Raw genomic sequence first — 22,796 nt, 5'->3', positions numbered from 1 at the left:
TAGACGTGACAAGTCGTCTCACTGACCAGTTCTTCGTCGTTGGGATGCGTCCGGGGAACAACTGATGTCAATGCGGCATTCCGTTTGGTGGCAGCCATGGTCTGTGAATAGAGAGAGGAGGCGAAGGGCGATAGTGTGGGAGATGTAGAAAGTGTTCCGAACATGTAAATAAAAAGATCACTTTTTTTTCTTGCAGCGCGCATTGGTTAAGAACATGCCGCATGCAGACTTCGTTTCCTCAACTGAGAAACACGACTCCGGAAGCAGTTTCTATCAGAAAGGTTCGCCACAAGGACTTTGCAGACTAATTATGAGAACCTGCTTTTTGCGCGGGATCATTCTGTCAAAGGAAACAGGGTGAGGACGAGAAGAAAAGTATGACGAACGCAGCACTGAGCTCGTTATTTACGGCTTGCCTCGCGCTCACGCTGTTTCCTCTGAAAAAAGATCACCTTTTTAAAACGAAGCAGGGGTTTAAGCGCTTTTCACGCCCACTACGCATTCGGCGAAGAGCAGGAAAGCGCATGCACATCTAAAAAATAAACAGTACTGCTAAATCATTACTCTTATCAGACACTGCCTGTAGAAACACGCCAAGGAAGTTACTAACAGACAAAAGCCGCGGCAGCAACACGCATGCTGAAAACAGCAACCAAATTTCACGCCGGCAAAGAAAAATAACAAGAGCAACCATGCTCATTTGTATAACAAGCCAAAGCACTATTACAGAACTTTGACACCCTCCGAGCCAAAGTTCAATAACAGGCCTGTAATACTACCCAGCAGAAAAGGGAAAAAAGAAAATCAAAGGGGCAAAAACATCCTTGATAAAAAAAAAAAACGCGCCGTAATCACTTTGGAACTTTTAGAAAGTTCAATGTCTGCCGACAACCAAAGTCAAAACAAAAGAAACGATGCATCAGCAAGTCTTTTAATAACTTTGCCAGGACATGCGCACGAGCAGAACGAAAGGGAAAAAAACTTAAGTCTTTCAAAAACTCGCTAGTGCGCGAAATTGAGTGGCACACAGTCAGCGACCATGCTGCGGAGAAGAAAAAATAAAAATTCGGGAGAAGCGGGGGAAAATGGGGTTATTAAAAAGAGTACCTTGAGCACCTTTTGCCAGGAAGCATGGGAAGAGAGAAAGAGAGAAAAAGGGCGAAAGTACGAGGATGTAAAAAAGAAAAAAAAAGAAAACGGAGTTTGGAAGCATGGAACAAAGGTTGATCCTCTCGGAATTTTCACAAAGATGGGTAAAAAAAAAAAAAAAAACCTGCGGTTTTAAACAGCAATGTCGAAGAGAGAACGCACCGCAGAAAGGCTGAACCGGCGATCCGTGGACTCGGTGGGCGTCGCTCGGAGAACAATGCTAAGCAAAGTTCTCTGCGCGCATTATTAGTTGCGGGCAACGCCGGGGAAACAGCCGAGGGACGAAGCGAGCAGCGAAGTGGGAGGCAAAAAAAGTTAAAAAAAAAAAAAACGCGAGAAAAATGCTCGCCAAATGGTGTAGTGGGTGTTGGCTTCAGCGGGATATTTGGGAGGGGGACGTACGCTTGCCACGGTGTTCGCTGTGATGATGACACGAGGGGAGGAAGATTGGAGCAACTCCTTTCCCTGCCGCGTTTGAAATGGCGGAGGATTTCTAAGTCTCCACCACAGACACGCACACACGCGCGCGTACGCGAGAAATAACGCTATGCCGCTCACGGCGAGAAACTGGAAGAGAACTGAGATGGGGCGACGCAGCAACGACGCCCGAAGAGCAAAATGTAAGACGGGCTGCGTGGGAGACGTTACCGCTCGCACGTAAGGCGGCGACATTTCCGTAATCCGCGTCGTTTCACTTTTGGCGTTTTTTTTTCCTCTCCGCTATTTCTGGCTTCCAACGTTTCTGAAGTCTCCTCCGAATTTCCCCATCTAGACGGCGATGTCAGCGTGACGAGGCTAGGGCTTCTTTACCCTTCTTCGCGCTAGAAGTCAGCGCCCGGCGGACACAGGTGAATCGAAAATTAAAAAAAAAAAAACAGAAGAGCGGCTCCAAATGCAGCAAGCAATCGAGGCGCGTTGAACAGGAAAAAGGCTGACCGCAGAGAAGAAGGGGGGATGAAAAAAAGAGCATATAGATAGAAAAAAAGAAATAACGGCAGAGGGGGGTACGGCATGGTATTGACACAGGCGGTTCGCTTCAGCGCGAGGATTCAATGCGCCGAGGAGAGAAAGGGATGCGTCAACTCGGGCGCCTGCGCGCATTTACACTGCGACCGCTCGCCCCGCACGCACTCACGGACGTTGTTACGCGACGCCCTGGCTGCGTTCCGTCTCGAACAAAACTGTGCGACACCGCGGAAACCAAAAGCCGGCTGGATTCCCAAAGTTGTCAGCACGCGAGAAAGCCTCGTCAAGGGGCGCGGCCTTCGTTATCGCATCGCGAGTTACCGTGATTGGCCGGGCGCACAGGCGCTAACCAATCACGAACCGTTCACGCGCGGTAGCAGCGCTGTCGCTTCGGCTGGCGATCACCAGACAACAGCCCTGGCCTGCACGGCACTGCACGTTTTTACCGAGGCCGCGTGGGAGACGTCCCGGCGCGCGCGCCGAACCGGTTGTTTATGCAGACCCGTCGCTTTCGATACGAGACCGCCAACACGGCGCGGGACGCGAGCGGATGAGATTGTTTCGAAAAAGCAGGGAGCACCGCTGCCGGTAGCACCCAGAGGGGCGAAGTAGAATGTGCGAGCAAGAAAAAAAGAAGGCAATACGATGGGAGGAAAGCATGCGAAAGAAGGGCACACAACGGATGAAATGGGGAGGGGGTGGAAGGATTGGCGCGTTTTCGCTTCTGAGATGCACGGACGTGCGCACAGCCCCACCGGCCGCAACAGCAGCAGCGCTGCCTGGAAAGTCTTCCGCCCCACAAGGCGCACCTCATCCTTTATCAATTCCGGGTTGGGGCGCGTCCCCGTCGGAGTACACGGGGCGAAGCGACAGCGAGCACGTCGGTCGCGAACCTCGTACGAAACAAACGCCGCTGCCGTTGCTGATGAAAAGGTATAGGCATCTGCGAAGGCTGGCGCCCGTGTTGTCATTGGGGCGGCGGCGCCCACTTTTTCTGTCCCGGAAAGCACGGCCTTTATTTTCATCCCGGTCAAACTGCACCGAACATGACTGCGGCTCAGCGAACGAAAACAGCACTGCATTTTGGCGCCCAATGCATGGGTTCTCTAGCGGCTGGTTCTTCCGATTTGCTTGCATCGAATGCTGCCACATAGCGATAGCTAGCGATCGTCGACAAACGAGAAGGAAAACATAAACGCATCAGAACGAACCCTGCATGTTGAACACGCGGTTCCAATGATGTAAGCTAAATTCCAATCGTAAAATTCTGTGCAGGCCGATCGACGACAGAAAACGGCGGCCCGGTAATTTTAAAGGCAGAGAGCCGATCAGCTTGCGCTTAGTTTAGCACCGGTTTCTTTTTCGCACGACAGAACAAGAAAATAAGCTGAAATCAGCTGCGAAAGCAGTTTTAACGAAGATTTTTCTACCAGAGTTGACAACTTGGACAGTCCGTAAATAAATCTAAACCAGCTGTACGGAAAGAAATACACATGCACGCCGGCAGACTACGCGACCGCGAATGTTCTCCATTTGCATTTGAATCGCGGAAGCTCGCGCACAAGAAAAAAAAATGGAGGGGCACATTTTAATCTGCCAGTGGCTAATTCGCTAATAGAGAAACATTTACATCCCCAATCCCCTCTAACGGAAGGTGGCAGCCGCCTGAGAGACGTCGCTTAAGTCATTTCCGCCCGCTACACCCTACTGCCTCTACCAAACGCAGACACATGATTTATCTAGTGAGAGAGAGAAAGTTTGAAGAAAAAAAAAAGTTTCCCTCTAGCCTCCTTTTAATTTTTTTTTTTCCAGCCACAGCGAGCTAGAACGATGAACTAGGAGTAGGAATGAAAGAAAAGTCGTCCAAGGTGGAAGACAGGGGACCGGGGTGGTGGTGGAAAAAGAGGGGGAAGGGGGGGGGGGGGGGGGGGAGCAAGAAAATCTCGTCTAGACTACCGTGCAAACATCAGTCAGCGCGACGCGTCCTACGCAAGTTTCAAGAGCAACGCGTGCAGCGCGCCTGCTATAAATCAGGCAGCGAATTCACGAATACTGTTCTCGGGTAAGAACGGCTCGCGATTGCGTGCCGCCATTTTGGCCTATCGTATATCGCTTCGTTGACTGGACGGCGCCGCGAGGCCGGCCTATCACAAGGCTGCGCTTGCACGGTAAGGGCTTCTGTTAGTTAAGCCCCTGATTCAAGCCGCGGCTTACACAGAACAGCGCCGCTTCAGTGAGACAGAGCGTCACCACAACGCCGAGCCGCTGAACACTGGGTCGTATGTCGCGAAACGCCGCGAGGCGCGAGTTCGGCGCGAGCGGCACGCGTTCACACTGCAGAACCCCCCCCCTACCCCATTGCTCCTGGGAACCCCTTGTTTGCTTCGACGCCGAGATTCACCGATCGCGGTTTGTAATTAACTTCCCTCGCGCCATAAGCGCCCGCGCTGCGGAGACTCACTCGCTCTCGCGGCAAACGAAGTTTCCGTACGCAACCGCGCGTGCGTAATTAAACGCAAAAACAATATCACGCGTCGTTGCTTTCACTCGAACACCGGAGGAAAGCGAAGCGTGGACAAAAAACAAAAAGAGCTGCCAACGGTGAATTTGTTAAAGATAGAAGCCTGCCGAAGAAGAAGTATGACACACGCACACACACACAATAAGCGATGAAACTGTACAGGATGAGTCAAAAGTTCCGAGGCCACATAGCCTGCTTTTGAACCGTGTAGTGGAGCATTTACGGCAACCGGAAACCCCGACTGTCGGTAAGGGACAGAAAAAGTATCACTCTCACCTCTAAGAAATTTGGTAGCTTCATCTCGTTGTCTGAAGTGCCAGCCATTTTATTTCCTTAAATTTTCCATTGTATTTTCGTACGTACAAGTTTTTGTGCCTTCGGATCCTTTAATGTATTTTGAACAAATAAATGAAAGGCAGACTCTCTAGTCTGGGAACTTTTGGTGCACCCTGTAGATACTTACTCGACACCCCATCTCTGCTCGATCGGAAAAAAATAAATGAAAAAAAAAAAGGCCTCAGCGTCTACACCGGGATGCAAGTAAACACGAGAAAAATGCATCTGAACAATCACCGCGTAGAAAACATTACAAAATGAAGGCTTCAGTTAGCTGAGGAGTTGCTTTAGCGCGATCCGTTGTAAATGTATTTCGTTGTTATTCCGGACACACGATCGATAGCGATCAATCACAGGCCAGGCTTCCAAAGCCTTTTTGTTTTACTCTGTATTCATTTCTTTGGACTGGCGTCAATGTGCGCTACAACGACAAAAACAACCACAACAACAAAAAAGACTTTTCCATAAAGGAGCGCACAGAATGAGCACTTTTCTTCCCATCAGCAGCGAATAACGTTAGCCGAACTTCTTAACACCATAGTGCAAAGATAAAATAAAAAGAATTGCGCCAAATTCTCCCACGCACGGAAAATAACCGTAATGCTCACCATTTTTTTATTTCTTCACTGCGCATAGCCTTGTTTAGTTTTAGCGTTTTGGTGACAGCAAAACAACTTTGACACGCATCTGTTCAATAACAGATCTGGCCGATTATATTTTTTTACTTTGTTCTTTTTTGCCCATCCGATTTCCCAATAACGAGCTATCCACCGACACAAATAGCACCAATACGTTTAAAGCGCTTTTTTTTTTGGTTCCTTTTTCTCGCGCTGTCGCAGTTTGAGTTTTTCAGTGAATCATAACAGCCAGGCGCGCAAGTTGGTGCTACATTGTTAAGCAACAGCGCGAAATTTGTTGTGAAAGTTTTATGAACGTGCCTTGCCGGGTTTCGCTATTATTTACCAAACTGTCTGAGCTGCCTACAAGTGTTGCATCGAGCCGCTTGAAACTCTACAGGCTTGTTCAAGTTAAGTCAGTGCTTCAGGGCGGAGAAAAATTTTTATGAAATAAACCGCCTTTTCCTCAGCTTTCTATTTTTTTTTTAAGCGTGCGGTATCGACTTCCAACGTGCGGACCATATGAAAGAAGAAAAGAAATAAACGTCAGAGGGCCTTGGAAGTTGAAATTCTGTGTCAGAAAAGAAAAGAAGGACGACAGGCCTCGAGACAGCACTTACCAACTCGCTGACAAGAGGAATGGACTTTCTTCTAGGCCTGATATCAGGCATCGAGTCGATGTTGCTGTAGAATGGATTATGCTCCGGCCTGCGAGACAGTAAGGAATACAAAGAAAGCGAAGGAAAATGTGAGAAGTCATTTCACAACGGAACTCGCATGAAGCTGTTTAATTTTTTGACAATGCATAGAAAAAAAGAAGTAGAGCATATGACCCTTGCAATAAATTATATTAAGAAAACGTTTCCACGCGCTCGCAAGAAGGCGGTGTTCGAGGACGGGACGACAAGGTACATACGCAGAAACACTGGGCGGGCTGTACGACGTGAGCGTTTATTTCAGTGAAGCACGTGACATAAATTACGTGGAAAGAGCGACGGAAAAAAATGAGAAACGAAGAATAAAACACGTGAAGCATTGTTATTGAATCTCATACACCCAGGCATTAGTAAGTGGTGGAAAGAAATTTGGTCCTGCACAAACTTGTTGGTAGGCAGACAAAGATCCAGGCGCTGGCCCTCAACAAGGTCTTGTACTTTGCACCCTACATTTCCTTCAATCAGACTCAACACTCTCGAGACTGCCCTTGTGGGCCTCTACAAGGCAGCTCTCAACCTCCCTATCACTACCTCTACCGCTAAGATCTTTGCCACAGGCCTCTTTTATCCTCTCCGTTCTCTTCTATCTCTCCATCGTGACTCGCAGCTTGCCCGCCTTTCCCTTACCCGTCAGGGTCAGTGGTTACTGACTCGAGCGGGTATCTCGCCCATTCCCATCGCCCCTTTTATCTCTCCTATTCCAACCCCGGCTCCCAATCTTCGTATCCTCCCCCTCCCGACCAACATGTCCCCCGTCCTGCACGCCGGCCGTCGTCATGCGGCCGCGCAGCACCATTCCCCTCTCTTTGATACCCAGGGTGTAGCCTACACGGATGCCTCCTTCGTGGCTCCTCGAGGTTCCTGCGGCTACGCCCTGTACCATCCCCACCTCCCCGCTCCTGAAACCCACACCAGCGGGCCGTATCTACACCCTCCGGATGCACTGTCCCTCGAGGTCCTCGCCATTGCACATGCCCTTCAGTCATTTGATCTCGTTTCCTCTCTTCAAGAGTACACAGTCTATTCAGACTCGCAAACCGCTATACACCCCATACAGAAACGCACCCTAACCCCTTCTCTCCAACAGGAGGTCGAACGAGCGGTCTCCGCACTGCAGCCTTCCATCGTTTTCCTCCGCTGGGTCCCTGGGCATTCAGGGATTGACGGCAATGAACTGGCCCATCAGCTCGCCCGCGACACACTTTTCTGGGTACCGTTGATCCCCTGGCCCAAGCCCTCGGAGGACGGTGGGAGACTCACCCTTCGCCGCACCATAAAAGAGGTCTACCTCGAGCTCCGCCTAGACAAACACCTCTACCCTCCCCCTCATCCATCGCTCACGGTGCCGGAGGCTCGCCTTCTTCGGCACATCCAAATGAATGCAGTTATCACCCCGTCTCGCCTCTTCCTCTATCGCTATCGATCAGACCCTTCCTGTCCCAACTGCCCCTGTATCTATGCGAACCTGGCCCATTGCCTCTTCTACTGCCCGGCTGCTCAGCAGTCAGGTTCCTACCCCCCACCTTCTTTATCCATCACCACCTGGCTCGACTGGCTTGGCGCTGAAGGGGAGGAAGAACAGCGACTTCTGGTCGCCCAGGCGGTCGACATGCTCGGCCTGTAAATTATGGCCGAATAAAGGTCTTGTACTACTACTACTACTACTAGGAACATGATAGGGTTCGTTACGATACAGATTACGTTCGTTACGATTACTTTAGTTACGCGTTCGTTATGATTCTGTTTCGATGTCCGGTATTTGTACAGAGTATATATTGCCGCCCTACCCGTATCCTTTCTTCTATCACTCCCCACTTTCTTTCCCTCTCCCTGTCCTATTCCCGCTAGCCGCAGCTCAGGTGCTTCAGGATTCGATGGAAGATGTCGCGGCTAGCAACATCTTTTTCTTCCATTTTTATTTTTGGTAATAAACAGCCGCTAACAACAACAAAAATTAGGGTGGGCGAGAAAAAAGGAATGAAGAATAATAGCGCTCGGCCCGCATCGCTTAGAGAACAGCGAGAGTTAGGCTTTCGCAAGCAGTATTGACGCGACAAGTAGCATAATATGGCGACCGAGTGACCGATCATTCCACATTTGTCGCCATGCTTAGGTGTGGCCCAAGCCAACACCCTCAAGGCAAGGCGACAAGGGGGGGGTCAAAGTTTTGGCTTAAACCGATAAAAACCGAAACACGTATGCCGAATTTGTTTTTCTGAAATCCGGTTTTAACCGAAAAAGGTCAGCATCATTGAGATACACGTCATATAGCTTGCTGGCTATTGAGTGCGACGAGTAAAATGAGCCATAAGAGAGAATGGACAAAGTATGGAAGCCAGGAGCGCGGTGAGAGAACCGGATCATTGGATTAAGTAGCGAAGTTCATGTTTTGAAGCACTGCTCCGCTACTTTAGACACCCGCAGACCAAGAGGGTCCATCACCTCGTCAAGCTCTGCCTACTATCGTGTAGCGCCTTCTGCTCACACACTGGCAAGCACCTTTTTGGAGCCGTTACACGTTTAATGAAGTTTTTTCAAGGCATGTAAGGACATTGAAAACGTCTGTAACCGTAACAAGCTACTGGCAACGCATAACCATGCACAAGCACATAAAAAAAGCACCATGTTCTGGCTTCCATATTGGTTCAGCGTCATTTCCATTGCTTCCGACATCTATCAGGAAACATAATCCGGTGCCCCCTGGCTTTTGGGTTTCTGCTGCGGTCACTGTTTCTTTCCTTTTTTATCCGATTTTTATCTTTCTGAAGCGTCTGCTGCCTTCAAAGTTCGTTCCGTTAGCGAAGGCCTGAGCAGCGTGTCACAAGCAAGAAATGCACATGCATTTATCACAAACCGATAGAGTTAACGCGACATGAAGGCGACTACAAAGAAAGGCCTGGTTCCACTTGCCTGAGAGAGAAAACTATGTGATGCTCGCCTATTGTCTTCGCCTGTGTTTCTTTTATCTCGTTTATTTGAATTTGCGCAGCACTGTTGTGAGAAATAAACTTGTGAGAATACTTGTGTGAAATAAACTTGTTGTGAGAAATAAATAAAAACTCATGTTTTTGTCTTCTGCCCAGAACACTGGCATTTCACATGCAACCATTGTGAAATGCCAGTGAAATGCCACAAACCCCCGTTTCACCCACTCAAAAAAAAGATTAAAGAAAAATGATCGCAGCCGTAGAGAAAAACGGGCAAGCGCCATATTCACAACAGCAAAAAACGGTTACAACGAAGCTAATCATGCACTTTCAAAAGCGCCACGCCTCATGCAGTGCGCTCGCGCATTTATTAGAAACCCCAAGAGTACTCACCCTCCACTGCGAGGCCACAAGCTCTTGGGTCCATCACGATTGCTTGACCTAAGGGCGCCTCCACTCTGCTGGGATAGAAGAAAAAGAAAAGAAACAGGACGACAGGTTAGGTCACAGGTAATAACACTGGCTATAATGTACGCGCGAACACACCAATTTCGCTGGCTCTTAAAAAAAAATGGAAACAAGAACAAACCAACGCTGCCACATCAGCAGCTGCCGAGACCTGGTGATTGGTGAGCTCAAATGTATTGTCAATAAACCGCTTAAACATTCATCTGCACGTAATAAATTAACAGTAACACTAACAACTAAAAGGCACAATGACGCACGCACTCGATTTTTCAGCTCACGCGAAGTGGAAATATAGCGCACACACACACGATCAGAAATTCGCACAAGAAAAGAGGAAGACCCGCCCATCTTAAGCCACAGACTTTTATAAGTACCACGTATCAGCAAGGCGCCGTGGCGGCTGTGGCTATGACGCTTTGCTGTTAAAGCATGGGGTCGCGGGTTTCACGACGGCAGCCGCACTTCGACGGAAGAAAAATCCAAAAGCCCTCTTGCACTCAGGTTACGCGAAGGAGCGTGCGAGACAGAAGTCCGGGGCAGTCTCATAATTTCTAATATTGAGTAATTGGGAGAAGACGCCATTAGCTGGTGCATTCCGCTGGACACTCGCCAAGCGGGTCAGCACCGAAGCCAAGGGAGACTCCAGTTGCTTCAGGGCAGTTTCCCTATAATTGCAGTCGGACGCGGTGAAGTGCACCGGTCCCAGCTAAGCAAATTGGTCAGAGACGCGAAAGTAGAAATACTGGCTCCGGGAAAGGCCAACGGAGACGAAGATCGTGCGCCCGTAAAAAAACAGAACAAGCAAGCGAAGAGCCACGCAAAAGAGGCGCCATCAGCAACAAGAAGCGGAAAACGCCAACAGAAGCAGCGAACGACGACACAGCCTAACCCAAACCAGATTAGAAGGAATCGTGGGAGATAAAGACAAAGCGGCCGGGGACTCGCGTATAGTGTCAGCGTGCAAACAAACAACCAACAACAAGAAAATGAGGGAGCAGAAAGGGAGACACTGCAATAAAAAAGGGTCAGTCGCGGGAGACTCGGCCAGGAAGCCGCTCAGTGACCGAGGAAAGATAGCGGGGCCCGCTTGTTCTATAATTCAACCGGCGACCTCCCCTTTCGCCTTGCGTCTCTCCCCATGCTTGCGCAAGCGCGTCAACAATGCGGTCGGCTCGGCAGCCGGCCGTCGTTGCGTCACGGCCCGCGGGAGCATTCCGCACACATGGCTCCACGGGGATATCCCACGCGCGCCGTAAGAAAGCGCAGTGCAGGCCGCTACCGTAAACAGAGACGCCCAGGGCGCGTCACGTTTCAGGCAGACCGCGTAGTATAGGCGCACGTCAGCGCGCGGATTGCGGCAACGACCGCTTACGGCAGGGGCTTGCGCCAACGGCCTCTGACTTGAGAGAGACTTCCGACCCGGCCTCTACAAGCGCCGTGTCCAGCGCCGGTCCGTGTTTTAGCGGTGAAGTCCAGATCCAGAAGTGCCGGTCGCCGTCGATGCTCGAACGCAAAACGAAGGAGACTTGACGTCGTCGAGGACGTTACAAAACGTTGCGGAACTTTGCTCTCAGCGTAAGGAGGAGACCGAGAGAGAAAGAAAAAAAAAAGAGACCATTTTAAGCGGTGAGCAATAAAACGCGACTGGATTGCGCGGCAATTCGAAGGCGTTACGCGCAGCGGAGTGCGCGGAGCTTCAGACTTGGGAAATATCAGCCAACTAGAGTAACACCGCATCCCGGCATACAGACGACCCACAGCCAAAACCGGCACAAGCTTTCACTATGAGAAAATGCAGATGCGAAAAAACCGTGGCGCGTTCACTTCAGTTGCGCAGAACGCCAAGGAAGCGACGTGAGGCTGCAGACAGCGCGACTTCAATTCAATTCAGTTCAATTCAATACAATTCAATTCGGGCCAGCCGGCCCATCGAACCGACCGGTGTTGCGTTTCGAAGCGGAACACAGTAGGAACACGAAGAAAGTAGACGTGAACTTTGAACGCGTAATTTTTGCCCTGCTAGAGTGACGTATGTGCTCCGCTGTGCGTTCCGTTCGGTATCGCACAAAGAACCGCAAGTCCTTCAATAATAATAATAATAATAATAATAATAATAATAATAATAATAATAATAATAATAATAATAATAATAATAATAATAATAATAATAATAATAATAATAATAATAATAAAGGACCAAATAGACGCGCACAAAGACAAATGCCATTACTGCATCACTCACCATTTATGAGATATCAACCTCGATAAGCGTCTTCGAACGATTTACAACATTCTAGGCATCAACGAGTAAGGTCATACTGATGGCAAAATAGTGCTCAGGCTTTAAAGATAGCGTCAGTGTAATGCCACGCCTCTTCCTTTAGCTGAATCTAACAGAAGTGAGATATATTTATTTATCATATTTAGCTTGAAAACAAACCGAAAGCAAGAAAACGTCAAGGTTTCGGTCCAATTCGCCAATCTTATGCGGCACAGCGCGTACGACAGGAACCGCGAAATCTGGTAAGTGAAGAGGACTGCGTTTGTACGGCAAGCCGGCTTCGTTATCGGGGCTTTTATAACACCTCGGTAAAGGTCATTCCTCCTGAAAAGGGACTACTTGCCTAACGAGTTGTAAAAAAGTGGTTTTAACGTAGTTAAACCGAGGTGACGTGCGAAAGCATGTGTTTAGCCTGGTTGGCTCGTGGTTTAAATTTGCTTTTCTGGGTCGCCGGCGGGTCTGGCGACGATGTTAGACTCACGTTAAGCTCCAATCGAGGTTAAGCTCATCTGATGTGCTCACACTGCAGATGGAAGTCGATGAAGACGACAATATGTAACGCACAGCGCGAGAGCATGTTGCAGTTATTTCCTAATTGCTATTATTATCATGATTATTTTATTTTTCCCCTACCATTATTTTCTTGTTTAACATTTTGTACACCTATCAGTTGCCGCCTGTGTCTTGGCCAATCCCCCGCAGTGGGTATTGGCCAAGTGGGTATGCGCAGTGGGTATGCGCCATTATCTAGAGGACAACAACAACAACAACAACACGAGGCGTGATCGGCTGCGGCGATAGCACAGTGCTCTCGTGCAGTGGCCAGCGAAGCTGATCTGTTAGCGCCGCCGCGGATTCGAAACCCAATCGCGGCAATATTTATTTTATTTCTGCACCTAAATATCCTGCAAGCCAGAAGATTCTTGGTTAGGTTTGACCCCGTGAAGTAGTGCTTTTGACGCAAAGAGTGACCTGAGATAAAAACTTCGTAAGACTCAAACACTCGCGAGGCACGAGCTCGGCCTTTCGTAGGTTGAAGTGTTAGCTACTGCTGGAATTAGCCGTGTATTTATTCTGCCGGCATTTGCTCCACCGCAGCGATACTTAGATGTTAATTAATATAGGCAATTTTCGGGCACAACTGGCAAACAGGTTAGCGCAAAGTAAGTCTTCTCCGCACTAAAATGGATCTTAAGTTAATTCCCTAGACCATCTGGCTGACGTGTCCTCCTCAGGCTTACTGTCATAGTGCGCGGCCTGTATGCTTAAAGGTGCCACGAAAAAGCGGGTGCAATTCGATTACCAAAATATAAATGCTTGCTGCGCATACGCTTAGAGGAGTTTGCAGGAGATGCACAACACTCGCATGCAAGGAAATGAAGAAAAACTCTGGCGCGAGACGATTCTGCACCGCGACCGAATTTGAATGCGTGCCAGCTTTCTTGATCAGGTCGAAGCGGGAGTACACAATCAACAAAGAAACCCTTTATTTTTCGCGACTCTAACGAACGCTGTAACACTTGTCTGAAAATAGGTTGCGATTTTACGTATCCATCTCTTTCACTGATTGCCGGTACTGATCAACAGCTTTAAATTTGCTCACATTCATCTCACAGATCACATCATGTTGAGCGGAAATGTATGCGTCCTTGTGCTTTTCGAGCCTTAAACTAAAGAAAAGCTGTTCTGAGCGATAGTTACAGCCGCCTGGCGTTTAACAACGCGTAGCTTCCTATGCCCTATGCGAAAATGATGTACACAAATGATATGCAGCACTAAGCCTGTAGATGCACAATGCGACGAGTTAAAAGCGGTCAGTTTGAAAGGCCCAGCCTTTGCGGGAAAGCGAAGCAGGCCAGGAATAACGACAAGCAGCAGCGAAAGAGTAACATGTAATGCCCGTAAAAGAAAAGAAACCTCCAGAAATATAGAAGAAAGTGACGAAATGCTGCCAAAGCGTTTAAGCCTGGAGAGCCAGCAATCAACAGGGTCTTTCGTTGATGATTCGGTCACATAAAGCTTCCCGGATGAAGGGGTCTATGATGGCGCAATGATCCTTCTGATTGTGGCGCCTGGCCCCGGAGGAACCCTTTTCTTCCACTCAGATTTTTTTTCTTCACACCGCCAAATACCATCACCATACCGCCTCCTTACCATCTCCCACCACGCAAGAATAAAAAAGAAAAAGGAGAAGAAGGAGACGGTCAGGAAAGAGCTGCCATCTGCAGTTGAGGGCTCGGCCCATCTCCGCAAGAGCGTCGGCCGCCGGCCGGCCTCAGAGATGACGCAAAAGGAAGGCCGGAACAAGGCGGCCGACCCCTTGCGGCTGGCGAGGCTGCACTCGCCTTCGGACGACAGGAAAGGGGGAAGACGGAAGGGCGGGAGGGGGTGCCAGCCGGGAGGCCGTGATTGCCCCCCGGAAGATGGAGCAGCACAGCGCGAGGAGGTACGAGGAGGAGGTGTCCAGCGATCTCCGCTGCACATAATCGGTGATTAGCCCCCCCCCCCCCCTTTCCTTCCTTCTCTAAGCCACGCAGCCGCGGGACCCGTCTTCCTTCTTCTCCCCCAACCACCGCTGTTTCAGGCGCCATCCCTTTTCTTCCCGTTGCAGAAGTGTAATCTCTGCTGCCGCGGCGCGTAATGGCGTTTGCTGCGTGGACAAAGATGAGGGACAGTAACGGCCGCACGAAAGGCGCCAGAGGATCAAAGTCGATGACAGGCAGGCGGGAAGAGGAAGTTCGCCGACTTCGGTGGAACGATGGGGACTGGGGAAAAGCTGCGTTCGGACGAGCGGCCGGCCCGACGGGCTGCTTTCCCATCCTCTCAGTCGACCCTTCCACGGCCAAGAGCGACTAAACCGCTGCAGATGGCAGCAGCCACCGAAAGACGGTAGTGGAAAAAAATAATGAAGTATACAGCAATACGCCACCGTGATTCCGCAACAAAAGAACAATGATGCTACTTTGACCACATTCCAAGAAAAAGGAATCTGAGGAAGAAAGAAAAACACTGTCATCAATGCTGGGATAGTGACAGTAACGAACACAGAGCATGAAAGGTGCGAAACGTTAGTTGAACTGCGGAGATGAGCTTGTACGTTCTCGGCTGGTCGCCGCATTCCATTACAGAAGCGGCAATGCTCTGCGCAAAGACGAGCCCTTTCGATTTAGAAACGTGTTCATACATTTTGATCTTGAGTCAAAGAACCAAGAAACAGGAGAAAATGGTAGGCATTTCAAAAACGGCAGAGGCATCAGGCAGAAAACTGAAGAAATGCGCGGGCAGCGGAAATAAGAGAGATTGCCTCTCCTTCCCACTCGCTGTAAACAACGACGAGCGACACAATTTTCTCGGCCGTCGAGATGACGATGGAGAGCCGACGGGCCAGAGTGACTGCACGTCAGCGAGCTGACTTTGGAGAGAGAGAGGGGGGAACGGACAGTGCAGAGCTCGCCGAAGAACAAATCGAGCTGCGAGCACCAGACCATGGGGCCAACGAGGTGATTGCTTTGAGTAGCTTATACTGAGTTATGGCCGTAAGGAAGCAAGATGCAATTTTCTGATCAGGAGAAAGCAACGCAATTCCTGTTGTTTAGAGGCAGCTCGAGTAAAATGGAGTCTACTGAGGGCTGTGAAAGGCGGTGCCGTGCTCGTACTTAATGGCATCCCGATTTGAAATACGCTGCTTCTGGGTCAAGAGAACAGCGGAAAATCTGGGGCAGCAAGGACTCTGTACAGATGCAGTGAAGCACGTATAAGCGAACAGAAATGACAACATATAAGTACTCGTATAACACGTGACACTGTGACAAATTTTCCTTATGCTTATTCGTTTCCATCTTTTTTATATCATTTAATTTTTAAAAACTTCTAGCTGCCGCCGGTACGCGATTTCTGGGTTCACCACGCGAGGCGAGTTATCACGGTACGTCTCGTACGTCCGCTCAACCGTTTACAGCGCGCAGTTCTTCCGTTTGAGACCAGATGGCGCCACAAGTGCGCTCAGAACACTGCGTCATTACTTGCCTCGTAAGACGCCGGCGTGTATGCCTCGACGCACCGGTGGAAATGTGGAAAGAGAAAATACATGCTCTGTTGTGGATTGCAAATATTGCGACAAACAGTTAAAGGGGCTTGATGCGATCGTTTGCGAGCTTCACGGAACCGAACTGCACCCCTGTTCGCGCCCGTTGGGCATCCACCCTTTCCGAACGGGCGAACGCAACACATATGTTCGCCAGCGCAAGACAGCGAATATAGAAACGTCTCGATCTTGGAAAATCTGCGAGGGTAAGTGCGCAACATAGCCGCATGAACAAGCTGGCCCGCCACCGAAACGTCACAAAAAAAAAAAAAGACGACTTACGCTCCTATACCGCTACTGCATATTGTGCAGTGCATAGCCGTGCGAGCGGACAACGCTTACTGTCAGTTCGTTTATTACACACGTCTTGGTGGTACTGTTGAACTTCGCTCCAAGTAGCGCGGTTCTCGTGGACCACAATCGGAATAAAGCACTTGTGTTACGGCTGCTGTGTTCTGCGGTTGTCACTTCCTCGCGATTAATGCGAGACAGTCATTAGAAGTGACTCCGGCTGATTTACTTACAACCAACGAGACCTCGCGCATTTTCATGTCCGCATATCAAGCATGGAGCGTACCACAATTTTATACTATATGAGGCTGACATAACTGTGAACTTCGTGTAGTGAACGCTCTGCCATGCGCGCGTTATAACAATTATATCGCGGGATCCTTGTAAACAATTGCATGCCAGCTTGTGAAGGCTGCTTGATGCATGGTACTGCTTAAATGATTGGGTAACATTTGTTTGTTTATTTATTTTTGTCTCCTTCCTTTGTTTAGCAAACCAACAGAAAATAGTTTAGGTTGCCTATTCACCTTTAACAGGTTGTAAACAAATGAGTACGATATGCATGTGAGCGTTTTAGAGCAGTGTCTGCATGCATGTACACAATACGACAACGACCTGCGCAGCCGCAGGGTCAATAAACCTTGCTGTTTTAGATAATAACAATAAAAAAATATTAAGCGAAGCCTTCAGCGGCATTCAGGCGATCCACCCGTTCCCTCGAACAGGCGGAGAGCTCAGCGGCTCTTCGCGACATGAAGCCCGATCACGTTTTTACGCCTAAAATGATCAAATTGGGGTTTTCACATGTGCTTCGGACCAACCACAGTGTCGTCTTCCCACTCTTTAGAACCGCATCAGCTGAAACACTGCCTGTCGGAACCGAAACATCAGACGCAGCAGCCGTCGCGACGAGGCGCATGCCGAGCGGTCAGGAGGCGAGTAATGGCGGCGTGATCACGTGATCAAAGATGGCAGCCCCCATGTTACGCCGCTGTAAAGCGTCTATAGATTGTTTGCGATGAGTCGTGAGCACGTGCGGTCGACACCATGATGTTCAGAACTGTTCGTGAAGACGCGCGCCTGTCACGTACTAATTTCTGAGCCTTAGAAAGCCTTTAGCCCTGTTATCCTAGACCGTTTGTGTCTGAAAGAATGCGCCAAATAAATAAATAAATAAATAAATAAATAAATAAATAAACAAGGAGCAGACAGCAGCCTCGCCCAGTCTGAGTCCGACGACAGTCCGCTGCTCTTGCCAGCGTAGCCGCCGCCGAGCTCCTCTGCCACTTCTGCCGCGATTGGCTCCCCCAGTAGACAGTTTCGAGTTACGCCCCTAGTTCCCCGATGTCGCCATCACTTAGTTGCATTACGCCGACGCAATGTTGCATCCTTCAGCGCAAACATCATCGTTCACGAATGTTAAAATGACGCTGGCATATGCAACATCTGTCAACCATTGATATGGGCAGTAGCCCCGAGTTTTTAACGGAAAAAAGCAACACGTAACAGTAAAAAACAAAACAAAAACAACTTTAGTGCTTGAGAAAATCACACAACCTAAGATGTGCCGAGCAGTACCCGCGCGCGAAATCTTAGGGACATCTAAGAAGGAACTAATCCGAGCAACGCGCAGAAACAAGTACGAACCCCCCCCCCCCCCCCCTAAAAATAAATAAATTATTTTCTCGGATTTTAACTCGTGAAGCGCAACAAATTAACATCCATAAGCTTTCTTCCAAGAATATCTTACGATACTGGCAAGGAAATAGGCAACTGCGAAATCAGCACAAATAAGGGGAAAATGAAAATATCATGAGATGGAAGTCATCAGGAACGGCAAAGCATCTACAGAAAAACAGAAGAGACTGCAAAGACTCACTCTCTCAGGTTTCCTTCGAGCTATGTTTCCTTTTCCCCCTTCGTGGTTTAAAAACGAAATGGGAGATGGGAGTACCGGAAGAAGAAATTATTAGAAAGCACAGCATGACGCTGTCTAGTTACTTCGTCAGTGTATTCAAATCTCCGCTCGAAAAAACAAAAACAAAAATAAAACGTAGAGAGAGAGGCGAGCGAGATAAAGAGAGCGACACACAAAAACAGAAACAGCTTGAATTTGAATTTTGGATCTGAGTTTTGAAGAACTACGGCGGCCCATTCTTCTGAGAATGGAGATTTGACCAAACTTGGTCGAACGCATGGCAGCCAGGCTCATGCAGGACGACAAATAAAAGGAGATCAGCAAATAAATAGCGCACGTGTCGTTTTGGACTCTGCGTCGTGGAAGGAATTCCAGTGCACGTACAAGCCCTTCACTCAGAAACAGCTGCTGTAGACTCTTTTATTAAGGACGTGAAAAGGAAAGAGATACAAAACAGCGACGAGAAAGAAATTACTTTTTTTTTTTTTGCGTGTGCGACCATGTGCGTGCTTGCGCACGCGAAAGCTCCTAAAAGGCTATTGAGGGAGCCTCCCTGCTGGCAAACAAAATGCAAAAGAAAAAAAAAAAGAAGAAATCTGCCGTAAAACAGCCTTCAAGAAAGCACCCGAGACAAGCTACAGACTTGAGTTTCAGATTCTTGTGCGTCTTAAGCATGTCACGAAAGTAGAAATCATTCGCAACAGCTAAAAACAGAACAAAAAGTGTACAACATGCAAATATTTCTAGCGAAGGGACCATTGCGTTTTGTTACTCTTGTGCTGCGATAGAACAAAAAAATAAAAATAGAGGACTGATTCTGGAAGAAATGCACGGAATATAAAAGCACGGATTTTCGGCAGTTTCAACATAGAGTTACAAACGCAGGGATTTCTGTGAATGCACACAGAAAAACGAGGAAAACGAAAAAAGGAATCAAAATAACCATTCATTATGTTCTATCCGCTTCAAGGTTGGTTGTACGTAAAAAGAGAGATGAGCAACTCTAAGCAACAGCTCTAATGAGAAGATTCAACAACAGATAGTCAGCAATAGAATGTCTTTTCTCTTTTTGAGATCTACACCACGGAGAGAAAGCCACTACAGGAAGCTAACGAACCGTTTGCGAAGCTGAGAAAAGCACTGGCACGAGAGAGAGAGAAAGAGCGAAACGTAGTACCAAGGTTGATTGTAAGCGCTGATACCACTGCTGTATAAGCAGCGCTAACAAGATCTGGAGTAGTCAATGCCACCACTGCCTCCGTGGCAACCACTTTTACCTAACGCCCCTACGTAAATTAGATTTCAACTCGAAACCACACCAACCTCAGCCTGCCCTCATAAGGACTGTCAGATAAGTGTAAACATGCCCGGAACAAGTGAAATAAAAACTAACGAGAAGGCTCCAGCGTTACGTAGATACGGCTTTAAAAGGTGAAAAAAAGATAAGAAAAGAACGCTTTCAAAGACAGCAAAACTGCAAAATAAAAGACTGATTTTAAACGGACAGATCAACGGAACTAAACGCACGACTCTCAATATCGAAATTGCAATACAACTCGCTGCCACGCCTCACAGTCCCGCCAAAAATATTTTCGAGAAAATAACAAAATAGCAACAGAATCAATTTAATTGATTTCTTTTCTTCGTTGTTACGACTTACAGCCAAACTTTTTTTTTTTAAGCAGGAAAAAGGAGCCCCTCCACATACGTATTTACGCAAATGAAAACGCGAATTAGGCACTACGGGAAGAATGTAGCAAGACAGCGGAAGTTTAGGAGGAACTCAGCAACGGAAAATGTGCAGCGCGAAAGGCGCACGTGAACAGCAGCTAGAGATCTGTACACGGAACCCCACCGGGAGTGCATCGATTGCGGCCGCAATAATAGGCTTTCTAATTCCAGAGCCAGAACGCCAAAATGTGCCGCCCAGCAATGAACGTTCCACAGGCGTCACGGATTGGCCGATCGGAAAGTGAAAAGTGTAAAGAAACCAGTATATAAACGAAAAAGGACACAACATAGGGAGAGAAAGAAATGGCATTTTCTGGTATTGCATCTGCGATACCGCTTCCATTGCTTGTTCGAAAAATCGTGCACCAGCGCTTTATTAAACTGTGTTTTATCTGAGTCGAAATATCTTTTTCAAAACTTTTTTTCACGCCGGTTCATTTTTTTCGTATTTTTATTTACGCAATAACAGTTTCTAGTCCCTCCATCCTTACGTAAAATATTCGGACCTTTAAGCAGTCAATAAATGAAATTACTTTCTATGGTCCTCTATCTATAAAATGAAATCGAAAGGAAATATTTTAAACTCACCACAGCCTGTAAAGCATGCTTTACCTTATACACGTGCGCATACGAGGGAGCCCAACTTAAACTTCAGTACTTCACTGCAGATTTTGTTTCCGCCAGGTTCCTGGGTACTGCAGCTAAAGGTCCTGCTGCTACCTATGAATGTCTCCCTTTGCTTGAGGGGTAGCGCCGAATTGAATGGCTTTTGAAACAGCGCAAAGCACCGCTGCGGACGACACGGAGGGAATTTCCTCCCTAATGAGGTTGGCCTTAGCGCAGCAGGAGGAGAAAAAAAACTTAATGCCAGCACTAGGGCCCCACAGAAAGGAGCGCTTCGTCCTCTGTGGCCCTTTGGTAATTCCCCAAGTTCGAATGAAGTTTTAGGAGGGGAAGCTTATTGTATTGTTGTTTCTTGTAACACTTTATCACGGTGTACGCTGCATTTTCTGCACCATATTTAACTTCAGCCGAGGAGTGGCAAAACATTAAAGAAATTGCGGATGGGCATGTCGTTAGCAGCTTCTCTACGTGGGTATGAATAGGCTAGCAGTTACCTTTTCGATGAAAGCTGCACGATGATATTAATTCACAAACCATGCAGCCACTGAAAATAACAAAAATGTTGTTAGAAAAAAATCTATTAAGAGTGAAGGTTGAATGTCCTGCGCGATAGAGATAAGAGCAGCAGACGTAAACGCGAGGAAAGCTTTGGGCTAAGGAACAGGAAAATGCCCTAAGGCTACTAGCGTGCGCTGAAATTATGGCAAACGAGATTCCGCTGCTGGCTATACAAAACGATTAGCGATCTCTAGCAAAAGAGAGAAAAAAAAAAGAAAAGCAGTAGCGGAGGGACCCAGCTTCGGCACATTTTTTCCTATTCCTAGCGCAACCAGACAGATTTAGTCTTGACCGCATGCTGGCCGCCTCGATAGGTGAATGCTTGAGTGGCGCCGTCATGTGTCTCGGCGTACGCTGCTTAGGAGTACGCTGCTTGGGCGTTCGGAGGAATGTCGCTGTCGGAGCCTACGTTGGGTAGCGGAATATGCGCGACTGCGGTAGAGGAGGCCCCTAGTACAGTCGGCGATATCTCTCTCCGGTGTGGACGCGCCTGGCCGAAGCGTTGCCATATCAAACAGAGAGGACAGCTGCCAGTAATTCCATGTCGCAATACCCACGTCAGCGGCTCATGTCAGTCCTACTTTCCGCTCTTGTTTTTTGTCTGCTTTACTTCTCTGCGCCTCCCGCGCGCTCTCAATTACTGCACCTTCTTTTTCTCATCAATCCTAACATCTCTGCTGCTTTATTTCTAGTGGGACTCCAGATTACTTGTGACACTCTGTGAGGCTGCCTCTTGATTCCCTCGCTTTATGACGTCACAGAAACCGCGCACACGTTTCCGCACTCCGCAGCCTGCTTCTATTCACGATGCGGCAGAGGAGCCGCATCAGGGACCGCCGCGATGGCGCGCGCGCAACGGATCGAACGGCGTTGCACAGTGGCTTATGTACAGCTCAGGAGAAAAAAAATGAACAAAACTGCGACGTCGTTAGAGAAATTATGACATCGAATCCTTTATTTGAACCCGTACGCCATTATCCAAACGTTCACGTTTGAAAAAGAAAAAAAAAAAACGTACTGAGCACATGCATAGCGGATACAAAGCGCGACTCCAAATACGTTAGGCGCGTTTCACAACTGCGTTATCCATTCGCTCAAAGCTAGCGTACTGACGTCCCCCTCGGCTTAATAACATTACGAATTTTACAGTTCGTAAAGGCGGCGCTCAATATGCCTTATCTTTCTCACGCTTAATCTAACCTTCGATTTACAACCACACAGAAAAGCGCAAGGCACCGGGCAACAACAAATGTGGCAGGCTAAGCAAGAAATTAAACGATAAGAAAAACCGGAAGCCTCGCCGATCAGCAAGAACGCAAAGACACTCGCTTTCTCTTCAACGCCGCCGCAGTCTTCGTTTCGAGATCATCGAACGCGATGCTGTGTGCGTGGCGTATACGAGAGAGCTCACGTGAGCGCCCGCAGCACCGCAGCCAAATGAGCCCCCCTCCCGCACCGGAAACCGCAATCAAAGAGAGAGGACCCGCCAGCGATCAATGGCGCACGGCGCCTGAAAATGAGGAGGGGAGAAAAGGGGGGGGGGGGGGCAGCGCGCACACATTAGTCGGCACAATTTTTGGCCACGGAGTCCAGCTCTACTCCAGGAGAT

General features: G+C 48.5%; 1 protein-coding gene across 3 annotated transcripts in view; it reads right to left on the bottom strand.

Moving 5' to 3' along the window:
• Positions 1-22,796, bottom strand: part of LOC149341611 (protein unc-13 homolog B-like) — a 202,414-nt gene that overhangs the window by 54,580 nt on the left and 125,038 nt on the right. For all 3 annotated transcript variants that reach the window (XM_089543709.1, XM_089543708.1, XM_089543710.1), the window contains exons 2-4: positions 9,626-9,693; positions 6,210-6,297; positions 27-101 (exon numbers count right to left, since the gene is read on the bottom strand). In XM_089543709.1, coding sequence (XP_089399835.1) covers positions 27-101; positions 6,210-6,297; positions 9,626-9,693 — 231 coding nt within the window. The remainder of the gene's footprint in view (positions 1-26; positions 102-6,209; positions 6,298-9,625; positions 9,694-22,796) is intronic.

This window comes from Amblyomma mixtum, chromosome 5 (assembly GCF_055824585.1).
Source record: "Amblyomma mixtum isolate Tamu chromosome 5, ASM5582458v1, whole genome shotgun sequence".
Taxonomy (NCBI): domain Eukaryota; kingdom Metazoa; phylum Arthropoda; class Arachnida; order Ixodida; family Ixodidae; genus Amblyomma; species Amblyomma mixtum.
This window is presented reverse-complemented; position numbering and strand designations above follow the sequence as displayed.